At 43.4% G+C, this 22353-nt stretch overlaps 8 protein-coding genes across 22 annotated transcripts in view; 3 read left to right on the top strand and 5 right to left on the bottom strand.

Moving 5' to 3' along the window:
* LOC108107834 (peroxidasin) overlaps nucleotides 1–6731 on the top strand; it is a 29113-nt gene extending 22382 nt beyond the window's left edge. For all 3 annotated transcript variants that reach the window (XM_041818026.1, XM_041818025.1, XM_017215587.2), the window contains exons 9-10: nucleotides 139–320; nucleotides 3906–6731. In XM_041818026.1, the coding sequence (XP_041673960.1) occupies nucleotides 139–320; nucleotides 3906–6555 (2832 nt within the window). In that variant the 3' untranslated portion in view covers nucleotides 6556–6731. The remainder of the gene's footprint in view (nucleotides 1–138; nucleotides 321–3905) is intronic.
* Nucleotides 6649–7862, bottom strand: LOC108107840 (acyl-coenzyme A thioesterase 13). 2 transcript variants are annotated; one of them, XM_017215592.1, is made up of 3 exons: nucleotides 7759–7862; nucleotides 7178–7319; nucleotides 6649–7121 (listed from the first exon to the last, which is right to left on the bottom strand). In XM_017215592.1, the coding sequence occupies exons 2-3, from the start codon at nucleotides 7265–7267 to the stop codon at nucleotides 6780–6782; spliced, it is 432 nt and encodes a 143-aa protein (XP_017071081.1). In that variant the 5' UTR covers nucleotides 7268–7319; nucleotides 7759–7862; the 3' UTR covers nucleotides 6649–6779. The 2 variants fall into 2 exon arrangements, with proteins under 2 accessions (XP_017071081.1, XP_017071082.1); XM_017215593.1 differs by having other exon boundaries at nucleotides 7178–7554; nucleotides 7759–7841.
* Nucleotides 7863–7948: 86 nt separating this feature from the next.
* On the bottom strand, nucleotides 7949–8895 carry LOC108107838 (acyl-coenzyme A thioesterase 13). Its single transcript, XM_017215591.1, has 4 exons — nucleotides 8805–8895; nucleotides 8686–8751; nucleotides 8347–8491; nucleotides 7949–8288 (listed from the first exon to the last, which is right to left on the bottom strand). The coding sequence occupies exons 1-4, from the start codon at nucleotides 8826–8828 to the stop codon at nucleotides 8074–8076; spliced, it is 450 nt and encodes a 149-aa protein (XP_017071080.1). The 5' UTR covers nucleotides 8829–8895; the 3' UTR covers nucleotides 7949–8073.
* LOC108107836 lies at nucleotides 8812–11257 on the top strand. Its single transcript, XM_017215589.1, has 3 exons — nucleotides 8812–8922; nucleotides 9159–11029; nucleotides 11080–11257. Exons 1-3 carry the CDS (start codon nucleotides 8868–8870, stop codon nucleotides 11230–11232), a joined length of 2079 nt encoding a protein of 692 aa, XP_017071078.1. The 5' UTR covers nucleotides 8812–8867; the 3' UTR covers nucleotides 11233–11257.
* On the bottom strand, nucleotides 11222–12533 carry LOC108107837 (enkurin). Its single transcript, XM_017215590.1, has 3 exons — nucleotides 12429–12533; nucleotides 12263–12368; nucleotides 11222–12192 (listed from the first exon to the last, which is right to left on the bottom strand). Exons 2-3 carry the CDS (start codon nucleotides 12366–12368, stop codon nucleotides 11375–11377), a joined length of 924 nt encoding a protein of 307 aa, XP_017071079.1. The 5' UTR covers nucleotides 12429–12533; the 3' UTR covers nucleotides 11222–11374.
* A 111-nt stretch (nucleotides 12534–12644) lies between these two features.
* Nucleotides 12645–18801, bottom strand: LOC108107835 (protein daughter of sevenless). Its single transcript, XM_017215588.1, has 7 exons — nucleotides 18652–18801; nucleotides 15707–16031; nucleotides 14882–15639; nucleotides 14710–14821; nucleotides 14410–14650; nucleotides 13740–14340; nucleotides 12645–13686 (listed from the first exon to the last, which is right to left on the bottom strand). Exons 1-7 carry the CDS (start codon nucleotides 18715–18717, stop codon nucleotides 13177–13179), a joined length of 2613 nt encoding a protein of 870 aa, XP_017071077.1. The 5' UTR covers nucleotides 18718–18801; the 3' UTR covers nucleotides 12645–13176.
* Nucleotides 18802–19260: 459 nt separating this feature from the next.
* LOC108108178 (60S ribosomal protein L8) lies at nucleotides 19261–20883 on the bottom strand. Of its 2 annotated transcripts, XM_017216121.2 has the most exons (4): nucleotides 20809–20875; nucleotides 20736–20753; nucleotides 20419–20558; nucleotides 19261–20061 (listed from the first exon to the last, which is right to left on the bottom strand). In XM_017216121.2, the coding sequence occupies exons 3-4, from the start codon at nucleotides 20554–20556 to the stop codon at nucleotides 19429–19431; spliced, it is 771 nt and encodes a 256-aa protein (XP_017071610.1). In that variant the 5' UTR covers nucleotides 20557–20558; nucleotides 20736–20753; nucleotides 20809–20875; the 3' UTR covers nucleotides 19261–19428. The 2 variants fall into 2 exon arrangements, with proteins under 2 accessions (XP_017071610.1, XP_017071611.1); XM_017216122.2 differs by lacking the exon at nucleotides 20736–20753 and having other exon boundaries at nucleotides 20809–20883.
* A 417-nt stretch (nucleotides 20884–21300) lies between these two features.
* LOC108107726 (serine/threonine-protein kinase mig-15) overlaps nucleotides 21301–22353 on the top strand; it is a 32433-nt gene continuing 31380 nt past the window's right edge. For 3 of the 11 annotated variants that reach the window (XM_017215366.2, XM_017215365.2, XM_017215364.2), the window contains exon 1: nucleotides 21301–22255. In XM_017215366.2, the coding sequence (XP_017070855.1) occupies nucleotides 22178–22255 (78 nt within the window). In that variant the 5' untranslated portion in view covers nucleotides 21301–22177. The remainder of the gene's footprint in view (nucleotides 22256–22353) is intronic. The other 8 variants (XM_017215367.2, XM_017215368.2, XM_017215372.2 and 5 more) reach the window with 6 other exon arrangements.

Below are 22353 nucleotides of genomic sequence, written 5' to 3'. Positions count from 1 at the left end.
TTGGGTATCATCACCAGACATATCCATACTCTAAAGATTAAAAAATAAACTTTATATTTAACGAGGAAACATCAAACCTATAATAATATTAACAATATAAATAAATCCATTCTTATTTTTTCCCCTGCACATCTTTAGATTTCGTGGCGCCACGATGGCCGGCTCATTGATCCCAATGTGCAGCTGACAGAGAAATATCAAATAAGCGGCGCCGGCAGTCTCTTCGTCAAGAATGTGACCATCCCCGACGGCGGGCGGTACGAGTGCCAGCTAAAGAATCAGTTTGGCAGGGTTTCCGCATCCGCACTGGTTACCATCAGGTGAGCAAACGGAAGATTCCGAATCAAAATCAAATAGCTCAACTTTGAGCACCGACCGCAACTTTAATTGCGCTGTCGGCGGCGTGAAGGGCGGATTGCATAAAACTCCATTAAAATCAAAGGGAAAACTTTTGCTCAAAGGCGAAAGAACTGGGGAAAACTGGCAAGAAAAGGCCTCTGCCGGCAGAGGACGCACTTAAAATGCGTTTAAGTGCGCGGTAAAGTTGCTTAATTAATTGAAAAATAGTTGAGCCGCAGAAAAACTGAACATTAACTTAACGATGCTGTGGATGATGATGAAAAATGTGTGGGATATGGGTTTAAATTTCTATCAAAATTCCATTGAATTAAAATATTAAATCTGCAAATATGGATAGTTCTTACATACTCATCGGTCTTAATCCCAACTATATGGTAATCCATGAATAATCCTATAAAGTTTGTTTTAAAATCTAACCAAAATGTGTTACAATTGTTGCTGGTAGATTGGGAGTCTGCATGCCCCAAATGATTTTGTAATCCTTGCCGAGCTCCACTGAACTAAATTGCTTGGAAACCACTCCCGCAAAACTATGAAAAGAACATAAAACCATAAAATAAAGCTGCTAGCTAAACTGCTGCACAGTGGTCGGAAAATCAAAGAAAACTCTGCTGAAATTCATGGGAAATCCAGAGGAGTACGAGGATAAACATCAAACTGCGACTGGCTGTTATCAAAAGCAGTTAACAGCTGCACAAACTTGCTAATCCTCTCCAGTTGCCAAGGCACTGGACTCCACTGTGTTGTCAGCTAAACTGCAAATAAAATATGCACCAAGAACATCAAAAGGCGGCGAGGAAAGCACAAAAGTTGTCGCCGCACCGTTCCTAGTTGGTAGTTGCGAGTTGCCAGTTTTTAGTTACCAGCTTTCTGTTGCCAGTTGCCAAACTGAAAAACGTGCTAAGCCCGGAAAAGCTACGTGCCACACTCACCCTTACATGCAGCCGAACGGGGAAAATGGCGAAAGACACAGGCAGTGAAAATTCCTCACTGAGGCAACCGCACAAGTTATCCAAATTGCCCAAATTGAAATTGAGTTGACAAGTTGCTATCTGCAACAAGAAATAGAAATGCTACACACTGAATAAAATCTAGTTATTAAGATAATAAATTCGGAGAGAGAAAACTAAAAAGATTAGAATGAGCATGATCAAAAAACAAAATGAAATGAATTTGAGTTAGTAGAAGTTATTTTAATTAAATCATCATCCATCAATATTGGTCAGGTAAGATAAAGCTAACTAACAAATAAGAAAGTAACTGAATTTGTTATTGATTAGTTTTTGAATTAGCAATTCTAGTTTTGAAGAACGCATTGCTCAAACATTCAGTTCAGAGATAGATATTTCTTAAAGTGCATGGAAACTAGAACTTGTACCCATCTTGTACCTCAAGTTCTACTCTCCTTTTGCGGCCTTAGAAGTTTTCAAATTGTTTGTTCCGAAAAAAGCGACACGATGTGAATTTATCGAGCAAATGGTCCTTGCATATCCGTCCGCCACAGGCCGTAAATCAATTTGAGGCGGCAAAAAAGTAGCTGGGAATACGGACTTGGCCATTAACCACCGACTGGCGAACGGAGACCAATGATGGCCCACAAAAGAACCGCCGTGGCGGCTTACTTTCTGCTTACACAGCCATTTTCCTGATGCATAATGCAGCAGCAGCAGCACTATGGCCGGGAAAAGCGGGTGGATAATGTGGAAATCTGGGGGATTTCCATGTGTGTGGGGTATACGGGCGGAGCATTTAGTGCCAGGAACGATGGAAGCTGAATCGGCTTACAGTTCTTCGCCGGCAGCATTAGAAACTTTACTCATTACGCCGGGAAAACCCAGTCGCCAGACCGCAGCAAAGCAGCGGGGCAGAGAATTATAAAGAAAAAATCCAAAAAGGGTGTGAGAACGAAGCGTCAAAAGTGAAAAACTATGTTGGAAGAAGGCAGGAGTCGCAAGGATCTGGTTCTCCCACTCCTTACTTCCCTACCCCTATAAAGAGCGGGTGAAAACCGCTGAAAGACCTCGACGAAACCAGTGCAACAAAAATATACGAAAACAGCAAGCAAAGACAGAAGCAGGAGCAGGAGCAGGAGCAGCCGAGCACACAGAAATCCGCCTAAGTTGTGGGTAATGCTGGGCGTAAAACAAAAGCTTATCCTGTTACTGCCATTCCTGTTGTTGCTGCCGCTCCTTATGGAGCTACTGCTCCTCTGATCCTGCTGCTGGCAAAAAGGCTAACCACGGAAATACATTGCCGTACGCCGCAGCATGTGGCAATGGGTGAGTGAGACGGAAGCCAGGACCAACAAAAAAACTTTACACCAAATTAGGCAACGGCAAGTGCTGACAGCAGTGATACCCTTACGATAAAAGGGATATATTTTGAATAAATTTTAAAATATTATAAAAATGCAAATTTGTAGCACAACAAATCTGAACACATGTTCTTCGTTATTGAGCTTAAGTTTAAGAATAGTCGCTAGTATGACGACTAAACTACTATTTTAAAGGATTATGGATAAATAATTCAATCTATAACTTTATTCACAAATAAAGTAGAAAATGTTCTATAAGTATTCTATGATAATTTTAGCCTTGACTTCCTTACTTTTAAACACTTTTCTTGTGTTGCTTTTTGAGACACTCCCAAAAACCATTATCTGCTGAAATAATTGTAAGAGTGATTCCCAAAACTTTTCACAAAATTATCAATGTCCAAAATACCGTGGGCAATTGTCAACTGTAAAACAACGGACGCCCCGTCGTGTCGCCCCAAAAAAAGGACGACAAGGCAAAAGGGCAGCCACAGAATGGCAGCGTGGAAATATGTAGTCCCTGGCTCCGCAAAATATCCACTGCCACAGGACCAGCAGAGGACCAGCGCCACGACGACCAGAACCAGTGGCAACTGATAGTGCCAGACTTCTGGTGCAACAGGGTGTATTATGGTCGTTAAGTTATTACTTACAACGTCGCCTCCGCCGCACAATGCCAAAGTTTACACAGGCGAAAGTTTCCTAAAGGAGCATTCCTTGGCAGCAGAATGCAAGGCATGAATTGTTGTTAATGCTGGCCCACTACCACTCCCAACCCAACCTCCTCCCCCATTCAGAGTTGGAAAGCAAAGAGCAAAGCGCGGATTTTTTATATATTTCTTTTTTGTGTAAAAAAGAATGCAGCATAATTTCGTAGGAAAGACAGGCGCAGAAAGGGGAAATAGACTGGCTGGCATTTTTATTAGACAACGCAGCCATTCGGGCGACTCCTGGCACTGGCATTATGGTAATTAAAATGTGCAAATTCCCTAAGATATCTTGATTGTTTCAGCGCTTTGTGTTCTTTATGGGGGTGTCAACTTTTAGCTTCAGGCATTTAATAAAGATTAATCAAATATTAAAACCGAATCTGATAGAGTAATGCAGTTTTTAAGGAAGGACCTACAGATCAGTTTCACCATAGCATATTATTCCGGGTCATCAAAGCTCAGAATGGTGATCATAAATTTCTATATACCATCATAACCCTCTATTTTTCTTCTCTCATTAGAAACAACGTGGACCTGGCTCCTGGAGATCGTTATGTGCGCATTGCCTTTGCTGAGGCAGCCAAGGAAATCGATTTGGCCATTAACAACACCTTGGACATGCTCTTCTCCAACCGGTCCGATAAGGCACCTCCCAACTACGGTGAGCTTCTGCGTGTTTTCCGTTTTCCCACCGGCGAGGCTAGGCAGTTGGCACGTGCAGCAGAGATCTACGAGAGGACACTAGTTAATATCCGAAAACATGTACAGGAGGGAGATAATCTTACCATGAAGAGCGACGAGTACGAGTTCAGGGATCTGCTTTCCAGAGAGCATTTGCATCTAGTGGCAGAACTATCAGGTTGCATGGAGCACCGTGAGATGCCCAACTGTACGGATATGTGCTTCCACTCGAGATACAGGAGTATTGATGGCACCTGTAATAACCTGCAACATCCCACGTGGGGAGCTTCACTTACTGCCTTCCGCAGATTGGCGCCACCAATCTATGAGAATGGTTTTAGTATGCCTGTGGGATGGACAAAGGGAATGTTGTATTCGGGTCATGCCAAGCCCAGTGCCAGATTGGTATCCACTTCCATTGTGGCAACAAAGGAGATAACACCTGATGCCAGGATCACCCACATGGTGATGCAGTGGGGTCAGTTCTTGGATCACGATCTGGATCATGCTATACCATCCGTGAGTTCAGAGAGCTGGGATGGCATCGATTGCAAGAAGAGCTGCGAGATGGCCCCACCATGTTACCCCATCGAAGTGCCGCCGAATGATCCACGTGTTCGCAATCGTCGTTGCATTGATGTGGTGCGATCCAGTGCCATTTGTGGATCCGGCATGACATCCCTCTTCTTCGACAGTGTTCAACATCGCGAACAGATCAACCAACTCACCTCGTACATAGATGCCTCGCAGGTTTATGGCTACAGTACTCCATTTGCCCAGGAGCTGAGGAACCTGACTGCCCAAGAAGGATTACTTCGAGTGGGCGTCCATTTCCCACGGCAGAAGGACATGCTGCCCTTTGCTGCTCCTCAGGATGGCATGGATTGCCGTAGGAACCTTGATGAGAACACCATGAGTTGCTTTGTTTCGGGCGACATCCGTGTGAATGAGCAAGTGGGTCTCTTGGCCATGCACACAATTTGGATGAGAGAGCACAACAGGATAGCCAGGAAACTGAAGGAAATCAATTCCCATTGGGATGGTGATACTTTGTACCAGGAATCCCGAAAGATAGTGGGTGCCCAGATGCAGCACATCACCTTCAAGCAGTGGTTACCTCTGATCATTGGCGAAAGTGGCATGAAGATGATGGGCGAGTACAAAGGTTACAATCCTCAAATTAATCCCAGCATTGCCAATGAGTTTGCCACGGCTGCCCTGCGATTTGGACACACCATCATAAACCCCATTCTCCACCGTTTGAATGAGACCTTCCAACCGATACCACAAGGTCACCTGCTCCTCCACAAAGCCTTTTTCGCTCCCTGGCGTTTGGCCTACGAGGGTGGTGTGGATCCCCTGATGAGAGGCTTCCTGGCCGTGCCTGCCAAGCTCAAGACTCCTGATCAGAACCTTAACACTGAGCTAACTGAGAAGCTCTTCCAAACTGCTCATGCCGTGGCTCTAGATTTGGCTGCTATCAACATCCAGAGGGGAAGAGATCACGGAATGCCTGGATACAATGTCTATCGTAAGATGTGCAATCTAACAGTGGCCCAAGATTTCGAAGATCTAGCTGGCGAGATAAGCAATGCGGAGATACGGCAGAAGATGAAGGAACTGTATGGACATCCGGATAACGTTGATGTTTGGTTGGGTGGCATCCTAGAGGATCAAGTGGAAGGCGGCAAGGTCGGTCCGCTATTCCAGTGTCTGCTGGTCGAACAATTCAAACGCCTGCGAGATGGCGATCGTTTGTACTACGAGAATCCTGGTGTCTTCTCACCCGAACAATTAACCCAAATTAAGCAGTCCAACTTTGGCCGAGTGCTCTGCGATGTGGGAGATAACTTCGACCAGGTCACCGAGAATGTGTTCATTTTGGCCAAACATCAGGGTGGCTACAAGAAGTGCGAGGATATAGCTGGCATCAATCTTTATCTGTGGCAGGAATGCGGCAGGTGCAACAATCCACCAGCAATCTTCGATTCCTACGTGCCTCAGACCTACACCAAGAGGAGTAGCAGACAGAAGAGAGATCTCCATATGGAGGACAAGCCGGTGGCCACCGCCGAAAGCTATGATAGTCCTTTGGAATCCCTCTACGATGTCAACGAAGAAAGGGTCAGTGGGCTGGAGGAGCTGATTGGCAGCTTCCAGAAGGAACTAAAGAAGTTGCACAAGAAGCTACGTAAACTGGAGGACTCCTGCAATTCCGCTGACTCCGAACCGGTGGCTCAGGTGGTGCAGCTGGCAGCGGCCCCAGCTCAGGTGGTGTCCAAGCCGAAGAGAAGCCACTGCGTCGACGACAAGGGCACCACGCGACTGAACAATGAGGTGTGGTCTCCGGATGTCTGCACCAAGTGCAATTGTTTCCACGGACAAGTGAACTGCCTAAGGGAGCGATGTGGCGAAGTCAGCTGTCCGCCGGGTGTGGATCCACTGACGCCTCCGGAGGCCTGCTGCCCCCACTGCCCGCTGGTCAAGTGAGGGCCCAGCCAAAGAATTACGCATATCGATGTACACCTTTATCCGTAGTAGCCACTCACTCTAATCGAAACAAAAAAACAAACACACCGGCAATTGCGCAATGAGCATGTTTAATTGACAATTAACTAACAATGTACTGCTACACATGTAATAAAATAAAGCACATTAATAACCCATCAAAGTATTAGCTACCTTGGGATTGTTTTGTCATCTAACGTTCCAGTCTAGTCGTATTTGATATACTTCAGATGAGTTCCCTTGGCTATCACCGTATCGTCCTTCTTGTGCTTCAAGGTGCAGTCAATGAAGGCGAGATACTTGCCCACTTTAGAAAGATTGGCCTCAATCAACACCTCATCCCCCAGTTTGGCTCCATTCAAAAAGTTCACACTCATATCCACCGATACGCCGGGATGACAGGGCTTTGACATCAGGGCGTAGGTTGTAATCATGTCAACAAGGGTCATAATATAACCACCGTGCAAAAACTTGTACAGATTAACGTGATCCTGATCTATCTTTAGTTCAGCAGTGCAGGCTCCATCACCGCCATCCAAAATCTTGACCTTTGTTTGGGAAGAAGATCAAGATAAGATATTCATGAAAATAGTTGGCGTATTACCTTTTTTAGGTGACTTTCAAAGCCCGTTGATTTGGCAATGATCTCGGTGATGTGTTTGGCGAATTCTACTCCTTTCTTACGGGTTCCCATATTCTTTATCGGTGGATGTTGTTCTATAGACAAGCTGTAAGCTTCTAGTAACCTGCAAAAAGGGTTGGTTTGATCAGGAAAATTAAAAGAATACTAGATACTGTTGCGCAGATAGAAAGATAGTCGTATCAGACACTTAAATCTCAAGTCCCAAGTACTGATAATTTTACGAGAACAGTAAATTTTTTTGTAGGGTGTTGCTTAGGGGAGACGGCTTTAGGATCCGATGACATCAAAGGTAGTTCTTAGTACTTGAAGTACTTCAATTACGTATGAACACATATGACCTGTGTAAATGTCAATAGAATTGGTATATCTCTTTAATACAAATCATAGCTTTATATTAAAAAATTGGTTGCTTTGTTTTTATTACAGTATTTGCTTTCTGTATCTTAAAGTGCACTTTTCCGGGAATTTCACTTACTATGATACAGATAAAGATAATGATAAAAAACTTTATGTTATTGAACAATAAGGAATGTGAAACCTACCAAATAGCGACCGGAAAGTGTCGAGAAACGTAACACTTTCCAAAATAGCCAGCCAAAATTTCAAAACAAAAATCAGCTGTCTTATCGATAAGGCCTGTGCGTAATCGATAAGTCAAAAAGAAGTTAAAAAAATATCCAGCTTAATATCGATGAGGATTTTAATTTCTTTAATTCAATTCCTTTACAAAAATTTTATAACAATATCGCAGTAATTTATTTCTTTATATTAAGACCACAACTTTGGATAATCTTAATAAAATTAAGCAAAAATAGATCAAATAGTTATTTAATTCAACCTAATGCCTGCAAATTATTTTAAAAGTCTAGCTTTTCCTTGTCAAATTGAATGTACTTCACTTGGCCTCCCATGGCAATGATCTTGCCATCGGTTTTGCGCCTAAGAATGCAATCCAAATAGGCCATTTTCTTACCGGCCCGCACAGTATTACAATCTATCTCAAGGACATCCCCAAGATTAGCCGGAGCAAGATAGGTGACATTCAAATTTGCCGTAACCCCGGGATGGGATCCTGTTGAATTTAATAAACCTTAATATTCTTTTTAATTAGCGAATCAAAATAAAATTACCCTTGGAAATCAAGGCGTACGAAGTACAATTATCAACAATTGTGGCCGTCAGACCGCCATGAAGAGTCCCTTGCCGATTCAAGTGCTCAGCGGCTACAGTAAACTCTCCCAATGCACGGCCATCGCCACCTCCTGTGATTTTAATCTGAGAATTCAATTGAAGTCATTATAATTTTAAAACTTATTTAGATCTCTTGACTGAGATGGGCATTTTAAAACCGAACTTATCGATAATAACCACCTCGATTATATAATGCCATCACTGCCGACAGCCAGCTGTTCTTTTTTTTGAGAGACCTCATCGGCGTCGTTTGTTGCACTTTTTGTTCATAATCTTACCATTCTCAGGACCCTATCAAATCCATTGGTACCACTAGCGTACTCGCATATCTGCTTCACGACGTCCTTTAAAAGAGAATAACTATAGTAAAAGTTCACGGTGTATGTGGTGCACTAACCATTCCTAATTTTTTGCTCGCCATTCTGCCGGATTTCGATTGAAGTGAACTGAGCGCTACGAAATGACAAAAGTTAGTGAGGGAGAAATTTCTGACGGCGACCAAGATGTCGGGAAATGTAAGTGTATGAGTGCTTTAAAGGCACACCAATACAACGGAGATAGTGATAGTGATTGTCGAGTTTACGCGGTTTGTTGTGCTCGACCTGTTCGTACCAACAAAATATTTGTAAATATAGCTGCCATCTAATCTTTTTTTTTTGTAATATATCCACTAAAATCTAACTAAAAATCTTGTCGCAACTAAAAGTTACCCTTTAAATATTTGATATACGATTTATATCCTCAATGCTAGGTGGTCTGAATTTCCCGCTCCTAGCCAAAGGGTTTGTCCGACAGGATTCAACACACGATTTTGTGAACAATCACTCGGAGGGCAACTTTATAGCTTTAAGCGGTTCCAAATCGGAAGTGGTCACCTTGGAGTTGAGTAGCAAATTCTTAGTCATCGAACCCTTTCCCTACTTTGTAGCTGTTTTGGAACCCAAAGTAGTGGAACCTAGACCCCTTGACGTTTTGGCCAAGCGAGTTGATCTGGTGGGCATATACGATAGCTGTGATGTCCTGGAGGCACAACATTTGGCCCTAGAGCCAGCATACACGGCAGTTTGCTCCGTTTCTGTGCCAGCAGCAAGATTAATAGCTGTCAAAAGGGCACCCAAGTTGCTCACAAATGGAAACCTTCTACTGGCCTCCCTGAACTCCTTCGGATACTTCAGTCTAATGAGCAAACCCGCCGAGTACAACCGTTGGAGTCGGCTAGAAGAACTCAATATCGCTGTCGTCCTGAGGGACACTCTTCTGCCTGAAATCGACGTGGCCAAGATAAAAAATTTTGAGAAATATCAGGCATATATTAATCGAGCCTGGATCACAACGTTTACTTGGTTACCGGATGATTCAAATACCAGTGGCCAACACGTTTTGATCCTAGGAACTGCGAGTGGAAGTTTGTGGTTGCTCACAATGAGCCCCGATGCGAAAACTCTTTTGAATCACCAACAAACGGAAACCTCTTTAGGTCGCATTTGCTATATACACGCTTTCAATGACCTGTTGCTGGTTGGCGATATCAAGGGACTAATCCATCTTTACCAGTTTTTACCAGAGGGTCTTGTCTTGGCAAAGCCTTTGTGGGAAAAAGCTGATCGATTGGGTCTTCAAATGGCCGAAATAACTCAATGTCCTATCAAGGATTGCTTCTACATCACCTGCTGTAAGGCGGCACATTTGCTGACCTGGAGCATACTAAGATTAAGGGAGAAGGAATGGCTGGAGACGCGGCTCTATGTCGGCGGTATGAAGATCACAGGACTCTGCACTCTGGGCAACAATAGCTATGTTGCGGGAACCGTAGGCAGCGGTTTGCAACGGATTCAAATCATTCACGAGAATAACCAGATTAGCCTGCAGATGCAATCGATCGCCCTCGATGTCCTTCGAGACTTCCAGGTGATGGGACTCTGCACCACCAAGCACAAGAACCTAATGACCGTGTGTCTTTACCGCAACAAGGAATATATGAGCCAAACAGTGCCTCAAAAGCAGCAATTGGTTATGCAAGTGGTCAAGGTGGGGTATCAGGATGCACTATCTCAACTTATCAGACACTTGAAGTCCAATAATCCTATTAATCACTATACCGATTTACTAACTGAATTACGTCTTCACATATTCGAGGAGGAGAATTTGCAAAAATATATGAACTTTGGTCCATTGGATTCGTTTAAGTTTACTGATCCTGCCACAGAAGCTCAACTGCAGCAGTTGCAAGTTAAATTCCATGTTCTTCAAACTGTTCTCCACCTGCATTCAAGTTTACTTCAGCTTACTTGTCATATCAAAAAGACCAAAGATGAAATGCAGTTGCTGCTAGCGATGCTATTCATCACACACATAAGACTGAGACTCCAATTTATTGGGTCACTTAGTAAAAAAACGCCATTCCAGGAACAGGCGGCAAAGGGCATGTTTGAGGAGGCCCAACGACAGATGAACAAACTGAAGATTGACTTTACCGAGGAACACATTTTGGGAACAACCATAAAGATTTTTATTGACCAAATAAATAAGCATCTTCTGGCTTTGCGCAATAAGCTGGACATTTCCGTGAAAGCTGATCCCGCGGAGAAGCGTCTTCTTCGGTGCAATGTATCATTTGTGGAGGTAAGTCTCTATAATGATTAAATAAAAAAAAGTATCTAATATCTGTACAGATTTCTCCCAGCCTGGACCGTCGCTACTGTAGTCTCTGCGAGCGCCAGATACTTTTTGAGCTAGAGAAGCTACAAGAACTATTTAATTCTGGCAGAAATCTAATGTGCCCCGTGTGCCGAGGTAGCTTTGCCGTGGAAATGATAACTGCATAAACGTCAAATTTATTCTCAACCTTAACTACCAAGTTTTTCTCGTGTGTCCGCCTCTAAGAGCGGAGCAAGCGTATCCAAAAAGACACCTTGCTCGGCTACCAGATGCTGGCACACAAGGACGAAAAGAAATATGAATTAATGTCTAATACTCTGATACGTAAATAATGGGCGTTGTCTCAATCAGCAGAATGTCCTGCTCCACTTGCCGAAGATCGGACTCCAGCTTGCTCTTGCGCTGACGCTTGGCAATGCTGTCTATAAGCAGTGACATGGACTGATATTGCTTGGTCATGTCGGTCAAGCTCAAGCGAAGGCCCTCGAGGATCTCATTGCGCTCCGGCTGTTCCATCACCCGCATTCCAGGCACTTGCGGCGGACCACTCAAGTCTACGGAGGTCTTGGTGAATCCCTTAATCCCACGGCACAGCTCGAGTAAACGTGCCTGTTCCTTGGCGCACACTGCGTTCATGTCGGCGAGCATTCTCTTGGTTTTCTTCAGGTAAATTGGTACCTTACCGAAATCCTTTCGACAGATAAATTGCGGAATCAATCCGGAATTCAATAGATTGTGACGAGTTCCCGCAGGCGTGTCAACATAGCGAGGTGGCGGGGGACAGGGAATTGTCTGAGCTGCGCATAACTTATTACGTTTGATGAAATTGGGCGCCATGGTCGACTTGTGGCCGCCACTTCCTGGTGGGGGAAGTGGGGGCATTGGTGGCATCTTTGGACACTGGTGGTTTTTCTCCCGCCGCCACTTGACGCCCTGATTTTTACGCAAAAAGGCGCACGGTGGATCAATCGGAGTGTGGGCACAGCCCATCGTGCGATGCAGAGATTTCTTGGCCTCCGTCAAGATGCGAGTGCCATCGTTCTGCAAGATAACCGATAACTTCTTGTCCTCTTCGTTCATGCGTTCGCGAAGTTTTCTGGCATATTTAGCTGCCTTCTCCACAACAGCTGAAAGTCGAACGTGATGAAAGATATAGGGAAAGACCCATATAGGATCCTTGTAAAGATAAAGCCTTACGATTTTTGTAGACAAATATAGATTCCTTGGGTCCCGCTGCCTTCTCAAAATCGTGCTCACACCCGACAATGTTCTCATCGTGATGGGTGATATAGACTAGCGACATCTTTAATGAAAATATATAAGGTTGAAAGTAAAGAACTGTAAAGCGTGCTAGTTTACTGACTATTCGTATAATAATGGTAGTTTGTTTGATATCCTTTCAGCGTTGCCAAGTATTTATGTGCCGACTTCGATTGTTGTAACTTCAAACAAAGGTTGCTACAGTGATCCAAAGTTTTCAAAATAAATAAAAAAAAACTGTTACCTAGAGATTTATAAAACTTTCCCAAGAGTTGGGACGTAATATTTGTTCTAGAACTTTTTAGAAAACACAAATTAGTGGTATTATTGTATATATATATTTTTTAAAGCACAAAATCAAGCTACAGCTTGTGGCGCACACGTGTTACATTTATATATTGTAAATAATTTGTTACCATATAAAATTCGTGAATATAAATATTCCGCTTGCGTATATAAAATAATTAATTGCATTGTAAAATTAGCACTAAGTTCGTTTGTCAGGGTTACATTTTCATTAAAAAGCTTAACAATAGTCATGGAAGTGTTGGAAGCACGATTTAAATAAGAAAGACATAGATTTAGATACGGGTTACAGATTCGTAGCAGCAACAAAAAGTGCTGGTGCCGACTTACAATCTAGATATGTGGTTTAATGGGAATTTGACGATATTAACGAATGTAAAAGCCACTCGGAATTTGCACTGTTTTCTTTTTGAATGGTGTCAGCTCTATGCTGACTACCGATAGGCACTACAAAAATTTCGGATCCGCAACGTGGTCCTCAGTTATTGCACGTTGTCAATGGGGGTGTATTCGAGATATGGAACCATTATGCTGATCCAGCAGATTCACTTGTTGCCGCTGCTCTCGCGCTCCTCTCTGATCCTTTTAAATGCCTCCGTTTTGACAAAGTCCACCGATCTATAGACCACGCTGCTCGGTACTGCACCCCGTGCACCACCAGCCTCAACGCCGGCCAATCGCATTCCACCAGCCCCATTTCCACCTTGGGAATACAGATTACCCACACTCATACTCGATCGATTCAGTAGTGGCGGTTTGTTGGTCACATCCAAATCAAAGTACTGAAGTTTGTGTTCAGCCTGCGCCGGTTGCTGTTTAGGAGCGGAAGTTCCCACCATGATCATGGCTGCTGATGCTGTGCGCTGATGTTGCACTGACATGCTACCGGGACTATTAGGATGCTGTCGATGTTGTTGACGAGGCAGAGTTCGAGTCTCGTGGAAAACGGCGGATGCTGCCGGAGAATGGACATCTGTTTCATGCGGCAGCACCATAGATAGAGGGGCTCCAGAGGAGCGGCGCATTGCCGGCGACATGGTGGCCGAACTTCCCAACTAAATTTAAACATTATATTACTCAATGAAGACATACCACGATTATAACTCACCTTATAGACATGTGGTTTGCAGTTTCTGTCCACATTGGGTGGTCCAATCGGCTGCTGTAGTTGGGCTGCACCTAATTTACTGGTTAAATGCTCTACACCCACCGGGGGCTTTGCCGGAAATTCCTCCGGTGGTTTGTCCTCGACGGCCGGCAAACTTCCTTGCCCCTTCGGTTTCAAATTCCGGTTCACTGGTGGACAGTCCGCCTGCTCCATGAAATCGTATCGAAAGACATTGCCCTCCATCTTTGTGGGCGCTGCATTAGTATAGCAGTGGCGTGGCAAAGTTCGAGCACTAGTGGGTGACGAGGCGGTTGGTTGAACACCACCAATTTGGCCAGAATTGTCTGCACTTAATATGGCAGCCACTGAACCCAAATCGGCTGCCATGAGATTCGGTGTAGATGCGGCAATGGGATTTGAGTTGTGCGGACTGGTGACTGGTCGCTCGCCCAGCATCTGGTTGACATTGTAGTATGGTTGCTGATGGGAGCGTGGAATGTCGTAACTTTCCTCGATTAAAGCGGAGTGGGCATTGCGACGAGCCACAATGGCCGGTGAAGTGTTTTCCGTATCCGAGAGCTGCGGAAGCTCGCGAGGAATCCTGAAAACAAATAGTATATCAATTACTTCGAAATTCGAAATCTTTCTATTGTCCGCTTTTAAAACATACTTTTCGTTTTCCTTGAAGTCCAATATGAGATTATTTTTGTTCTTTAAAACTTTGGCCAGTTTATCTAACGTTCCTTGGTCACTAGCTTCTGCCAGGGACCCTGCACCCGCAAGCTTAGAATGTTTCTCAGCTGGTGACACCACAGAACCACCTTCCTCGGGCATTTTAGAAAAGCGCTGCGAATAGGTCAGTACGAACGATTCGTTCTCGATAGAACTATCCGAGGGTCTGGTACTGCGATCTGTAATAAGTCTTCAATTATTAACTATTCCCTGTAAAATTATGATTTTCTGTACTTACCGACATTCTCGCGCAGGGGTAAAGGATGAGCCCACTCATCGTCATCAGTAAAAACGCTTTCAGAATCGGAATCAGAGCGTTGTTTACTTGCATTGGTGTTGGCCAATTGTTGCTGGAAAAATATATATATATAATATATTTCTACGTATACTTTACTCCTCCTGCAACTTACCAAGCTTAAATTGGTGATTTTGGGTGAGTAGGATTGATCGTTGGTCAGATTTAGACCAATGTTGTTATGACTTCGCGGAGTATCGTAGAACTTGGGATCCAAGTTGTTCAATGGAGTGCTGGGGTTGTTTGGTATGACAACATCTGCACCAGGAGGTCCACACCCGGGCAGGAATCGCGGGCTGCCCGAGAAACACTCGCTGATGGGTATATATGGTCCGGACGCGGTGCTCAATGCGGGTGAGGCCTGCACGCTGCTGTGTTGCTGGGCAGCTGCCTCCGCCAGGGTTTGCTGGTTGAGAACAAGATGCTCGGGAAGCTTTCGCACCACTCCATTAGCGTTAACCGCCAAGCGAGCAGCCTGTTGCTGCTGTTGCTCCGCGGCTGCTGCAGCCGCCTGAGCTTGGATCAATGCACTGTGATTCAGATAAAGAGCAGTTGCCGGCGATGGAGGTGGTTGTTGTTGGGCAGCCGAGAGCAGATCCTGCTGGTCAAAGTTGGAATCACACAGCATCGTCTCGCGATTGCTGTACTCCGTGTTAACATAAACCGAGTCCGAATTGTTGTTCGCAGCATTTAAGGGCATTGGTTGTTGTTCAATGACTACCGGTCGTCGCAGTTGGGCCGCTCCTCCAGCATTTGGGCCTGCAACTTGAGCCGCTGTGGTTCCAGCGGAAGAGTGCAGGGAAGTGGTGGTGGTATTTTGTGTGGAGTTGCTCAGCCCGCCACTGGAGCTTGTGTGCTGGGTGCGGTTTTCATCTGCAAATATAAATAAAGAAAAACTTGAGATGGATTTCATTTTGGAGTAGTGCTTGATGACACTCACCTGTACCTACTGCTCCCAATGGTAACTCATTGGATTGCTTGGTATCGTGTAGGTGACACACCTGGCAGATGCAGTTGACCCAATCGCGCATATCCGCCTCTGTTTCGGCAGCCAGATAATAGGTTCGCTTGGGCGTCTTGATGTCAAACATATACTGAAACTTCTGCTTGCGATTCTCCAGTCGCAGCCCACAGTCCACCTGTTCGCACTGATCCAAATCGATGACGCCCTTCAGCTTGCGGCAGTTGTGGTCGGTGTAGTATTCGAGGCAGAACTGCTCCGGTATCTCGCCCTGCTTCAGCGTAAACCAGCGACGCCTCCAGCGCTGCAAAGATAAATTAAAAACGAGTTGTTAAAGATTTGGGATATGACACAAAGTTTGTAATAAATAAGAACTCTGAGATAGTTAAGTGACCTTCAACAGATAAGAACCGTGCCTTACATTAATGAAAAAGATTTGCGGAACGATGCTGGTTGGAATTAAATCGCATATATAAAAATGGGTATTATATATTTTCGTTCTAAATGGTATAGAATTTAGTTCACTTTGAATCGTTATCGTTGTTTGTTTACAAGCCATGGAGAACAAGGAGCTTATCCAATTTAGCAAAAACGGTAATTCCCCATTTTTTTTAATCTATCACAGTTTGAAGAAACAATTAAAAATGATAAGCGCCTTGATGCAGTAAACGGAAGGCTGTGGAAGGCTGTGGTAATCATTTAAATTTACGAAAGATGATGACTAACTAATCGAGATAATTAGTCATCTTAGCAAAGATGATAACGTTGTCCTCAATACATCTCACAATATTAATTTTTTAAAGTTAAGATTAAATTTCTTGTTTTTTTTTTTTTTTTTTTTTTTTTTTTTTTTTTTTGATTGATTGAGACCCAGAGAGAGATGCAGAGGTAGGTAGCTAATATAAGACAACATTTATAGTTAGTTGAGGTTTTATATTTCATATGAAAATTAAATATATGTTCTTTACTCGTTTATTTATACTTCTGTTTTGAATTAAGATACCCTTATTGGACTGTGGATGATGATATGAGGGTAGAGTCCGGCTGATCAGCTCGACGACCGACTGACTATACTATCAACATCAACATTAACTGCTGGTGAGTAAGCGGGTGATGAAGCAGCAAAGCCAACAGACGGCAGCGCCGCTGCTTTTCCGCGAATCATATTTTGCATTGACATTTTCTTGGGTAATCAGCAGGCACACACACACACACCCGCTCATATCAACACCCCACGCCCACGTTACCGTTAAGTGATTGCCGAAACAGCTGAGTGGTTCGAGGCCCCGCTGAAGACTGAGACCTCTAAGAACTGATAATGGATGGATTTCATTCGGACTGTATAATATCACGCTTAATTGAATTATAAACAATAAACATAATGCCACACACAAGCCAGAAATTGGCACCCCGAGGCGCTGGAAATACGCAGCTTATTTTCTTGAGGCATCATTATTGTTTGTTTATACAATGGCGCTCAAAATAATAGCATCCAAAATGTAAGTTGCTATTTTTAAAACACTTTAAAAAAATTTGTTTACCTTTTACATGCTTTGAGGGGGCTTTTCAAAACTGGCAAGACTTAGGATTACAATTTACAATTTATAGATTGCATTGGGTTTTTGGTTGATTTAAAAGTAGGAAAAGGTTAAGGAAAACTTTATGAAGATATAAAGCAGAGGGACTTAAGCTGTGCTAGTACTAAAAATTTTACCGCGATTACTTACTTAAACGAAACCGAACAAAATTAGTACAGTGAAACAATAAATTGGGTTTGCTGTAATTGAAACATGCTGTATTGCAGACCTTTTGATCAACATTTTGGGTGTTCTTGGAACTGACGTATCCATTATAAGTGGTTTCAAATGCACACACTAGTGGTGATCGCGTGAGAAAAGTATCGTGTCACAAATTTAGGGTTTATTTTAAATCAGAATATGTCGACTTTAAGATTTTTTAACCAAATAATAAAAGTTTCTTTTAGTGAACCATTGATGAAGAGGTTAAATTTTATATCCATTAAACAACACTCACACACCTATATCGAAAGCAACAACAACAAGCTGGATAGAAAAGTGTGTCATTGTTTTTGTGACTCCCATCGCTAGTTTATGCTGTTTTGTTGTTTTTATGCGTGATCCAATGTGGCTTATCGCCCGTGGACATAAAAAACAAGAAAACAGGCTACATATGGATGTACAGAAAAAACACACATACGCACACGAAATACGGAGAAAATAAATTTGATTAAACGTAACAGTTGGCGGTAATTTAATACACAAACAGCTCCCTTAAGTAAACATTAAACGGAAAATTAATTAAGCGTAAATTTAGACCAGCGCCAAAACACGTTCCCACGCCAAAAGCAAACATAAACAGAAAGAGAGTGCGAGCAGGAGGTGGAGATGAAGGGAAAGAGAAAGAAAAACGCAGAGGAAGCCATCGTAAATTCATTCACATTTTCGCAATTTCTGCTGCGGTTTTCAGCTTGTTTGCATTCCAATCAACTGCATTATGGAATACTGGAATCGCAATCCCTCGGCTTAATAATGAATTAAATTATACCACAAACAACAACGGCAAACAAACACACACATACACTAAAGCAGGCACCAATACAAGCTTGGCGTAATTGTAAAAAAAAATGCCACTTCCATTATCCACGATTTTTTTTTTCTTTTTCGTGACTCAATCGATGGACACAGATTACGGTATTCTCTTCCGGCCTTAAGTTTACCGTTGGTAAACCGCCAACTGCGGTTTTCTTTTCTTTTTACATTTCACTATATACTTGGAATTTCTGATTCGATTAGATTGGAATTTTAATTTCGAGCTGGGGATTTCCAGGAAAATTCCTTAGGTCTTATACACGAACAATCCGAAGGATTCATATAAGATTTGGGAGGATTTCCGGTGGAACTTACTGCTCGCCAAATGCGCTTGGTGGGTGGCGACTTAATTAGCCAGCCTTCGTAGAAAGTGCGATCCATTATTTTGCAGAGCTCGACGAAAATCACTCCGATTTATTTCACTCCGCGCACACCAACAACATTTAGAGGGACCGTTCGAGGTGTTCGCCAAATACCAACTAGTATGACAGTGCTTCCATTTTATTATATACTAAAATGTGTATTATTTTTTCATTTTCTTTAAAGGATTTTAAAAAAATATATATTAATAAAAAAAGGCTTTGTAACAGTTATAGGTTTTCATATTAGAAGCGGATTCCAAATAAAATATATATATATCTCTAACTTGAAATAAATTAATTAATGTTTGTTTATTTTTCATTAGTCACATTCGTTAATCTCATTGTATGAACCTTAGCTGGAAACAAAAATGTATGATACTTATTAAAGCCTTTCATGTATGATTTTATAAAATGACATTAATTGGCAAGTCAAAGATCTGGAGTAATAGAAAACATACTCCCAATTTCAAATATTAGATAAGCTTTAAATTGTTGTCAAAACTAAAATCCACGCTTCAAACAAGTTTCCACCAATATTAAAAGCTCAAAAAATTGTAAGGGATATTTTTACAAATAAGTTTTATTCCGCCGTGTCAAGCGTATGCCTAGAACATACAGATTTTCCATGTAGAATTGTAATTTCTCCCACAGCGCCGCACAGTAGAGTACGGCTACCACCCAGATCTCAGGCGGAACCTGTCCCACGCCGGAATCCTGCTGCAGCCAGTGCTTACTTGTCCTTGCTGTCGCCCTTGCCACCACGGATCCTACCGGTACGACGGGCAGCAATGAGACCGACCTTACGACCGGCGGATGTGCCTCGCTTGACGGTGGACGCCTTACCAATATGCTGGTGGTTACCACCACCGTGAGGATGCTCCACGGGGTTCATGGCCACACCACGCACCTTAGGCCAGCTGTTGCGCTTCACCTTGTACTTGTGGTAGGCACGACCGGCCTTCAGGATGGGCTTGTCGATACGACCGCCACCGGCGACGATACCAACCATGGCGCGGTTGGCCGAGGGCACGACCTTCTTGGCGCCGGAGGGCAGCTTGACACGGGTCTTCTTGGTGTCCTGGTTGTGGGCAATCACGGTGGCGTAGTTGCCAGAGGTACGGGCCAAACGGCCGCGATCACCGGTCTTCTCCTCCAGGTTGCAGATGATGGTACCCTCAGGCATCTGGCTCAGAGGCATCACGTTGCCGATCTGGAGGGTGGCCTTGCGACCGCAGTATACGAACTGGCCGGTGTGCATGCCCTCGGGGGCGATGAACAGCTCCTTACGGATCTTGTAGCGGTAGGGATCGCGGAAGTGGACGACGGCCAGGGGAGCGCCACGGCCAGGGTCGTGGATGATGTCCTGGAATAGTAAATGGTGATTAAGTTAGTTACTGTTAAACTATTGTAAACAAACTTAGTTATTTTAAACCTTCAACACTTGGAACAATGGAAATCTTACAGTGTCTATTTTTTGTGTTTATAATTTTAATTGTAAGTCGTGAAGTCTATCTAAGCATAATATTGTATGATACTGTGACTCCATACCTAAACTGCTTAAGTATCTGATGTGGTATGTTGTAAACCGATGACGCTGTCACTGAACAACTTCATTGGATAAGCAACAGACAATAAGAAATTGTTTTCTTCAGTGACTGTAAGATTTTCAGTTCAACCTGTAGCAAATTCCACTGAAGTTAACCTCCGGAAATGAGCTCACCTTGACGACACCGCGAATGTAACCGGAACGCTCGGCGAAGTCCAGGGAACGGAGCTTGGCGGCTCCCTTGCGCTTCTTCACGTGCGCCTTGAACACGGAACCAGCGCCCTTACGCTGTGCACGAATAACACGACCCATTGCTGAAAAGGTAAATACGCGATATTATTATTCTGTTTTTCAACTAACAAGTTCGCCATTTAACGCCATATCACGCACATGGCCGCCCATTTCGGGGGCCATTTCCCGTGGATTTTGTGATAAATATTGTCAATTTGAGAATATTTATTTTAAAACTCGGTAGCGGAAGCGGATCATACCAAAATTTCGGCGGATTTCTGAAAATTATGCACGTGTTAAAAGCTAAAATACAAAAATTGTCCAATAACGAACCTCTCCGGAAACGCAGCGAAAAGAAAAGAAAGAGAGGGAAGTGTCAGTTTGACAGTAGCGATGCGCGGGAATCGATAACAACGAGTGAACAGCACGCTGTTAAGTTCTGCTCGTGCTATTAGGCGCAATAAGGCTTTTACACTGATACACATTTCCTCAGAGTGCTTGATATTTGTCTTATAAACAATAAAAATCTAAGTTTGTTGTTAATTTAAAGGATAGAGGAGTGTTGATATAGTTGTACATGTACTACACAGAAAATGAAGGTGTTGCGCTAACAGCATACTGCTAAGATATATTGTGTGTGCTGTTAGGCGCGCTTTTAAAGCAGTAACATTTTAACATTGTTCAGTTAACTTGAGGGTCGTGTCCCAGCTAATGGCGTTCTTCACGACTATTCCGATTTAATAATCGGCTTGTGTCTCAGCTTATCCCATAACGCCAGGGATTATATCGATATAGCATTGGCAATTATCGTTGTTTTGGTCCATTTCTAGCAGACCGTCATCGTCATCGCCATTCGATTCCAATCAGAATCCGTGCGGGGTCGATTTCTGGCGTCGTCGCGTTGAAAAAAAATACCTAAACTGTTCTGATTTTCACACTGAAATTGAGGGAAATTGAACAAGCCTGCTGATTGTGCGATGCAAAAGCGATAGGCCGCCCATCGCTGTGCGTGAAGAGTACGAGGTTTGCAATTCGGAAGTCACTAAATCGCGAATCCTGCGCTAAAACGAAAACGAAATCGGGAGGAAAAAGCGAGTGGCAGATTTTTCTGTCTACCTACACAAACACATACGCAGGCTGCTGCGCTGGTGTGTGTGTGTGGTCTATCGGAGCGCCGCAAAATAAAAAAGAAATAATTGTGCAGTGCGAAGATAAAGTAGATAAATCAGTGATGAATTAATGTTTTAAGGGCGAAAAAGATTTTAAAAAAGTGTTGGGGGAATTAAAAAAAGAGCCGCGCCCCGTTTGCCAAACGTTAACTAACACACACACACACAAACACTCCGTCACAAAAACACACACACACACACGCACGAAGAGGCAGAGCAGAGAGAAAGAGAGAGAGAGAGACAGAGAGAAGAAGAGCGAAGAAGCAAAAAGAGAAAAGTTGTATGACAGCAACAAATAGTTTGTTAATTGCACGGGTTTTTTACTCCGTCACTTTAAAGTAAATAAAATTATTATCCTTTTTGCTTCTCCTTTGCTTCTTCTTTTCTCCTGGTTGTGTTGCCCCGTCGTTCGTCGTTTCATTTGCATTTCCCCTCTCTAACTCTACTCCCCTCCTCTTTCTGCGTGCGAAGAAGCAGCAGCAGCAACAGCAATTCTCCAGATCCAGAAGAACAACAAAAAATAGCAAATCAAAATGGCGCACCAGCAGCAACAACAACTGGCTCCATCGGTCAACTGTTCACTGGACGATATCGATCTGACGGCCCTAAAGGTGAGTCTTCAGCTCTGGCTTATCTATCAGATATAGAGCCTCCACCCGAAAAAATTAGAGCCCCAAATATATTACCCCCACTCCAGTCTTGTCTATTC

The sequence above is a fragment of the Drosophila eugracilis genome, unplaced genomic scaffold (genome assembly GCF_018153835.1).
Source record: "Drosophila eugracilis isolate 14026-0451.02 unplaced genomic scaffold, ASM1815383v1 contig_2088, whole genome shotgun sequence".
Taxonomy (NCBI): domain Eukaryota; kingdom Metazoa; phylum Arthropoda; class Insecta; order Diptera; family Drosophilidae; genus Drosophila; species Drosophila eugracilis.
Note: the sequence above shows the minus strand (reverse complement) of the source record. Positions and strands in the feature narration are given on the sequence as shown.

Coding starts and splice junctions, on each gene's coding strand:
- LOC108107837 (XM_017215590.1), bottom strand. CDS start 12,368: ATGTCGCTAGTCTATATCACCCATCACGATGAGAACATTGTCGGGTGT. Junction 12,193..12,262: donor TATATTTGTCTACAAAAATC/GTAAGGCTTTAT, acceptor TTCGACTTTCAG/CTGTTGTGGAGAAGGCAGCT.
- LOC108107838 (XM_017215591.1), bottom strand. CDS start 8,828: ATGGCGAGCAAAAAATTAGGAATG. Junction 8,752..8,804: donor CGAGCAAAAAATTAGGAATG/GTTAGTGCACCA, acceptor TCTCTTTTAAAG/GACGTCGTGAAGCAGATATG. Junction 8,492..8,685: donor TTGATAGGGTCCTGAGAATG/GTAAGATTATGA, acceptor TTGAATTCTCAG/ATTAAAATCACAGGAGGTGG.
- LOC108107835 (XM_017215588.1), bottom strand. CDS start 18,717: ATGGATCGCACTTTCTACGAAGGCTGGCTAATTAAGTCGCCACCCACC. Junction 16,032..18,651: donor CCAAGCGCATTTGGCGAGCA/GTAAGTTCCACC, acceptor TTATCTTTGCAG/CGCTGGAGGCGTCGCTGGTT. Junction 13,687..13,739: donor GCAAACCACATGTCTATAAG/GTGAGTTATAAT, acceptor GTTTAAATTTAG/TTGGGAAGTTCGGCCACCAT.
- LOC108108178 (XM_017216122.2), bottom strand. CDS start 20,556: ATGGGTCGTGTTATTCGTGCACAGCGTAAGGGCGCTGGTTCCGTGTTC. Junction 20,062..20,418: donor ACATTCGCGGTGTCGTCAAG/GTGAGCTCATTT, acceptor TTACTATTCCAG/GACATCATCCACGACCCTGG.
- LOC108107840 (XM_017215592.1), bottom strand. CDS start 7,267: ATGGGAACCCGTAAGAAAGGAGTAGAATTCGCCAAACACATCACCGAG. Junction 7,122..7,177: donor TTGAAAGTCACCTAAAAAAG/GTAATACGCCAA, acceptor TCCCAAACAAAG/GTCAAGATTTTGGATGGCGG.
- LOC108107836 (XM_017215589.1), top strand. CDS start 8,868: ATGACAAAAGTTAGTGAGGGAGAAATTTCTGACGGCGACCAAGATGTC. Junction 8,923..9,158: donor CGACCAAGATGTCGGGAAAT/GTAAGTGTATGA, acceptor CCTCAATGCTAG/GTGGTCTGAATTTCCCGCTC. Junction 11,030..11,079: donor GCAATGTATCATTTGTGGAG/GTAAGTCTCTAT, acceptor ATATCTGTACAG/ATTTCTCCCAGCCTGGACCG.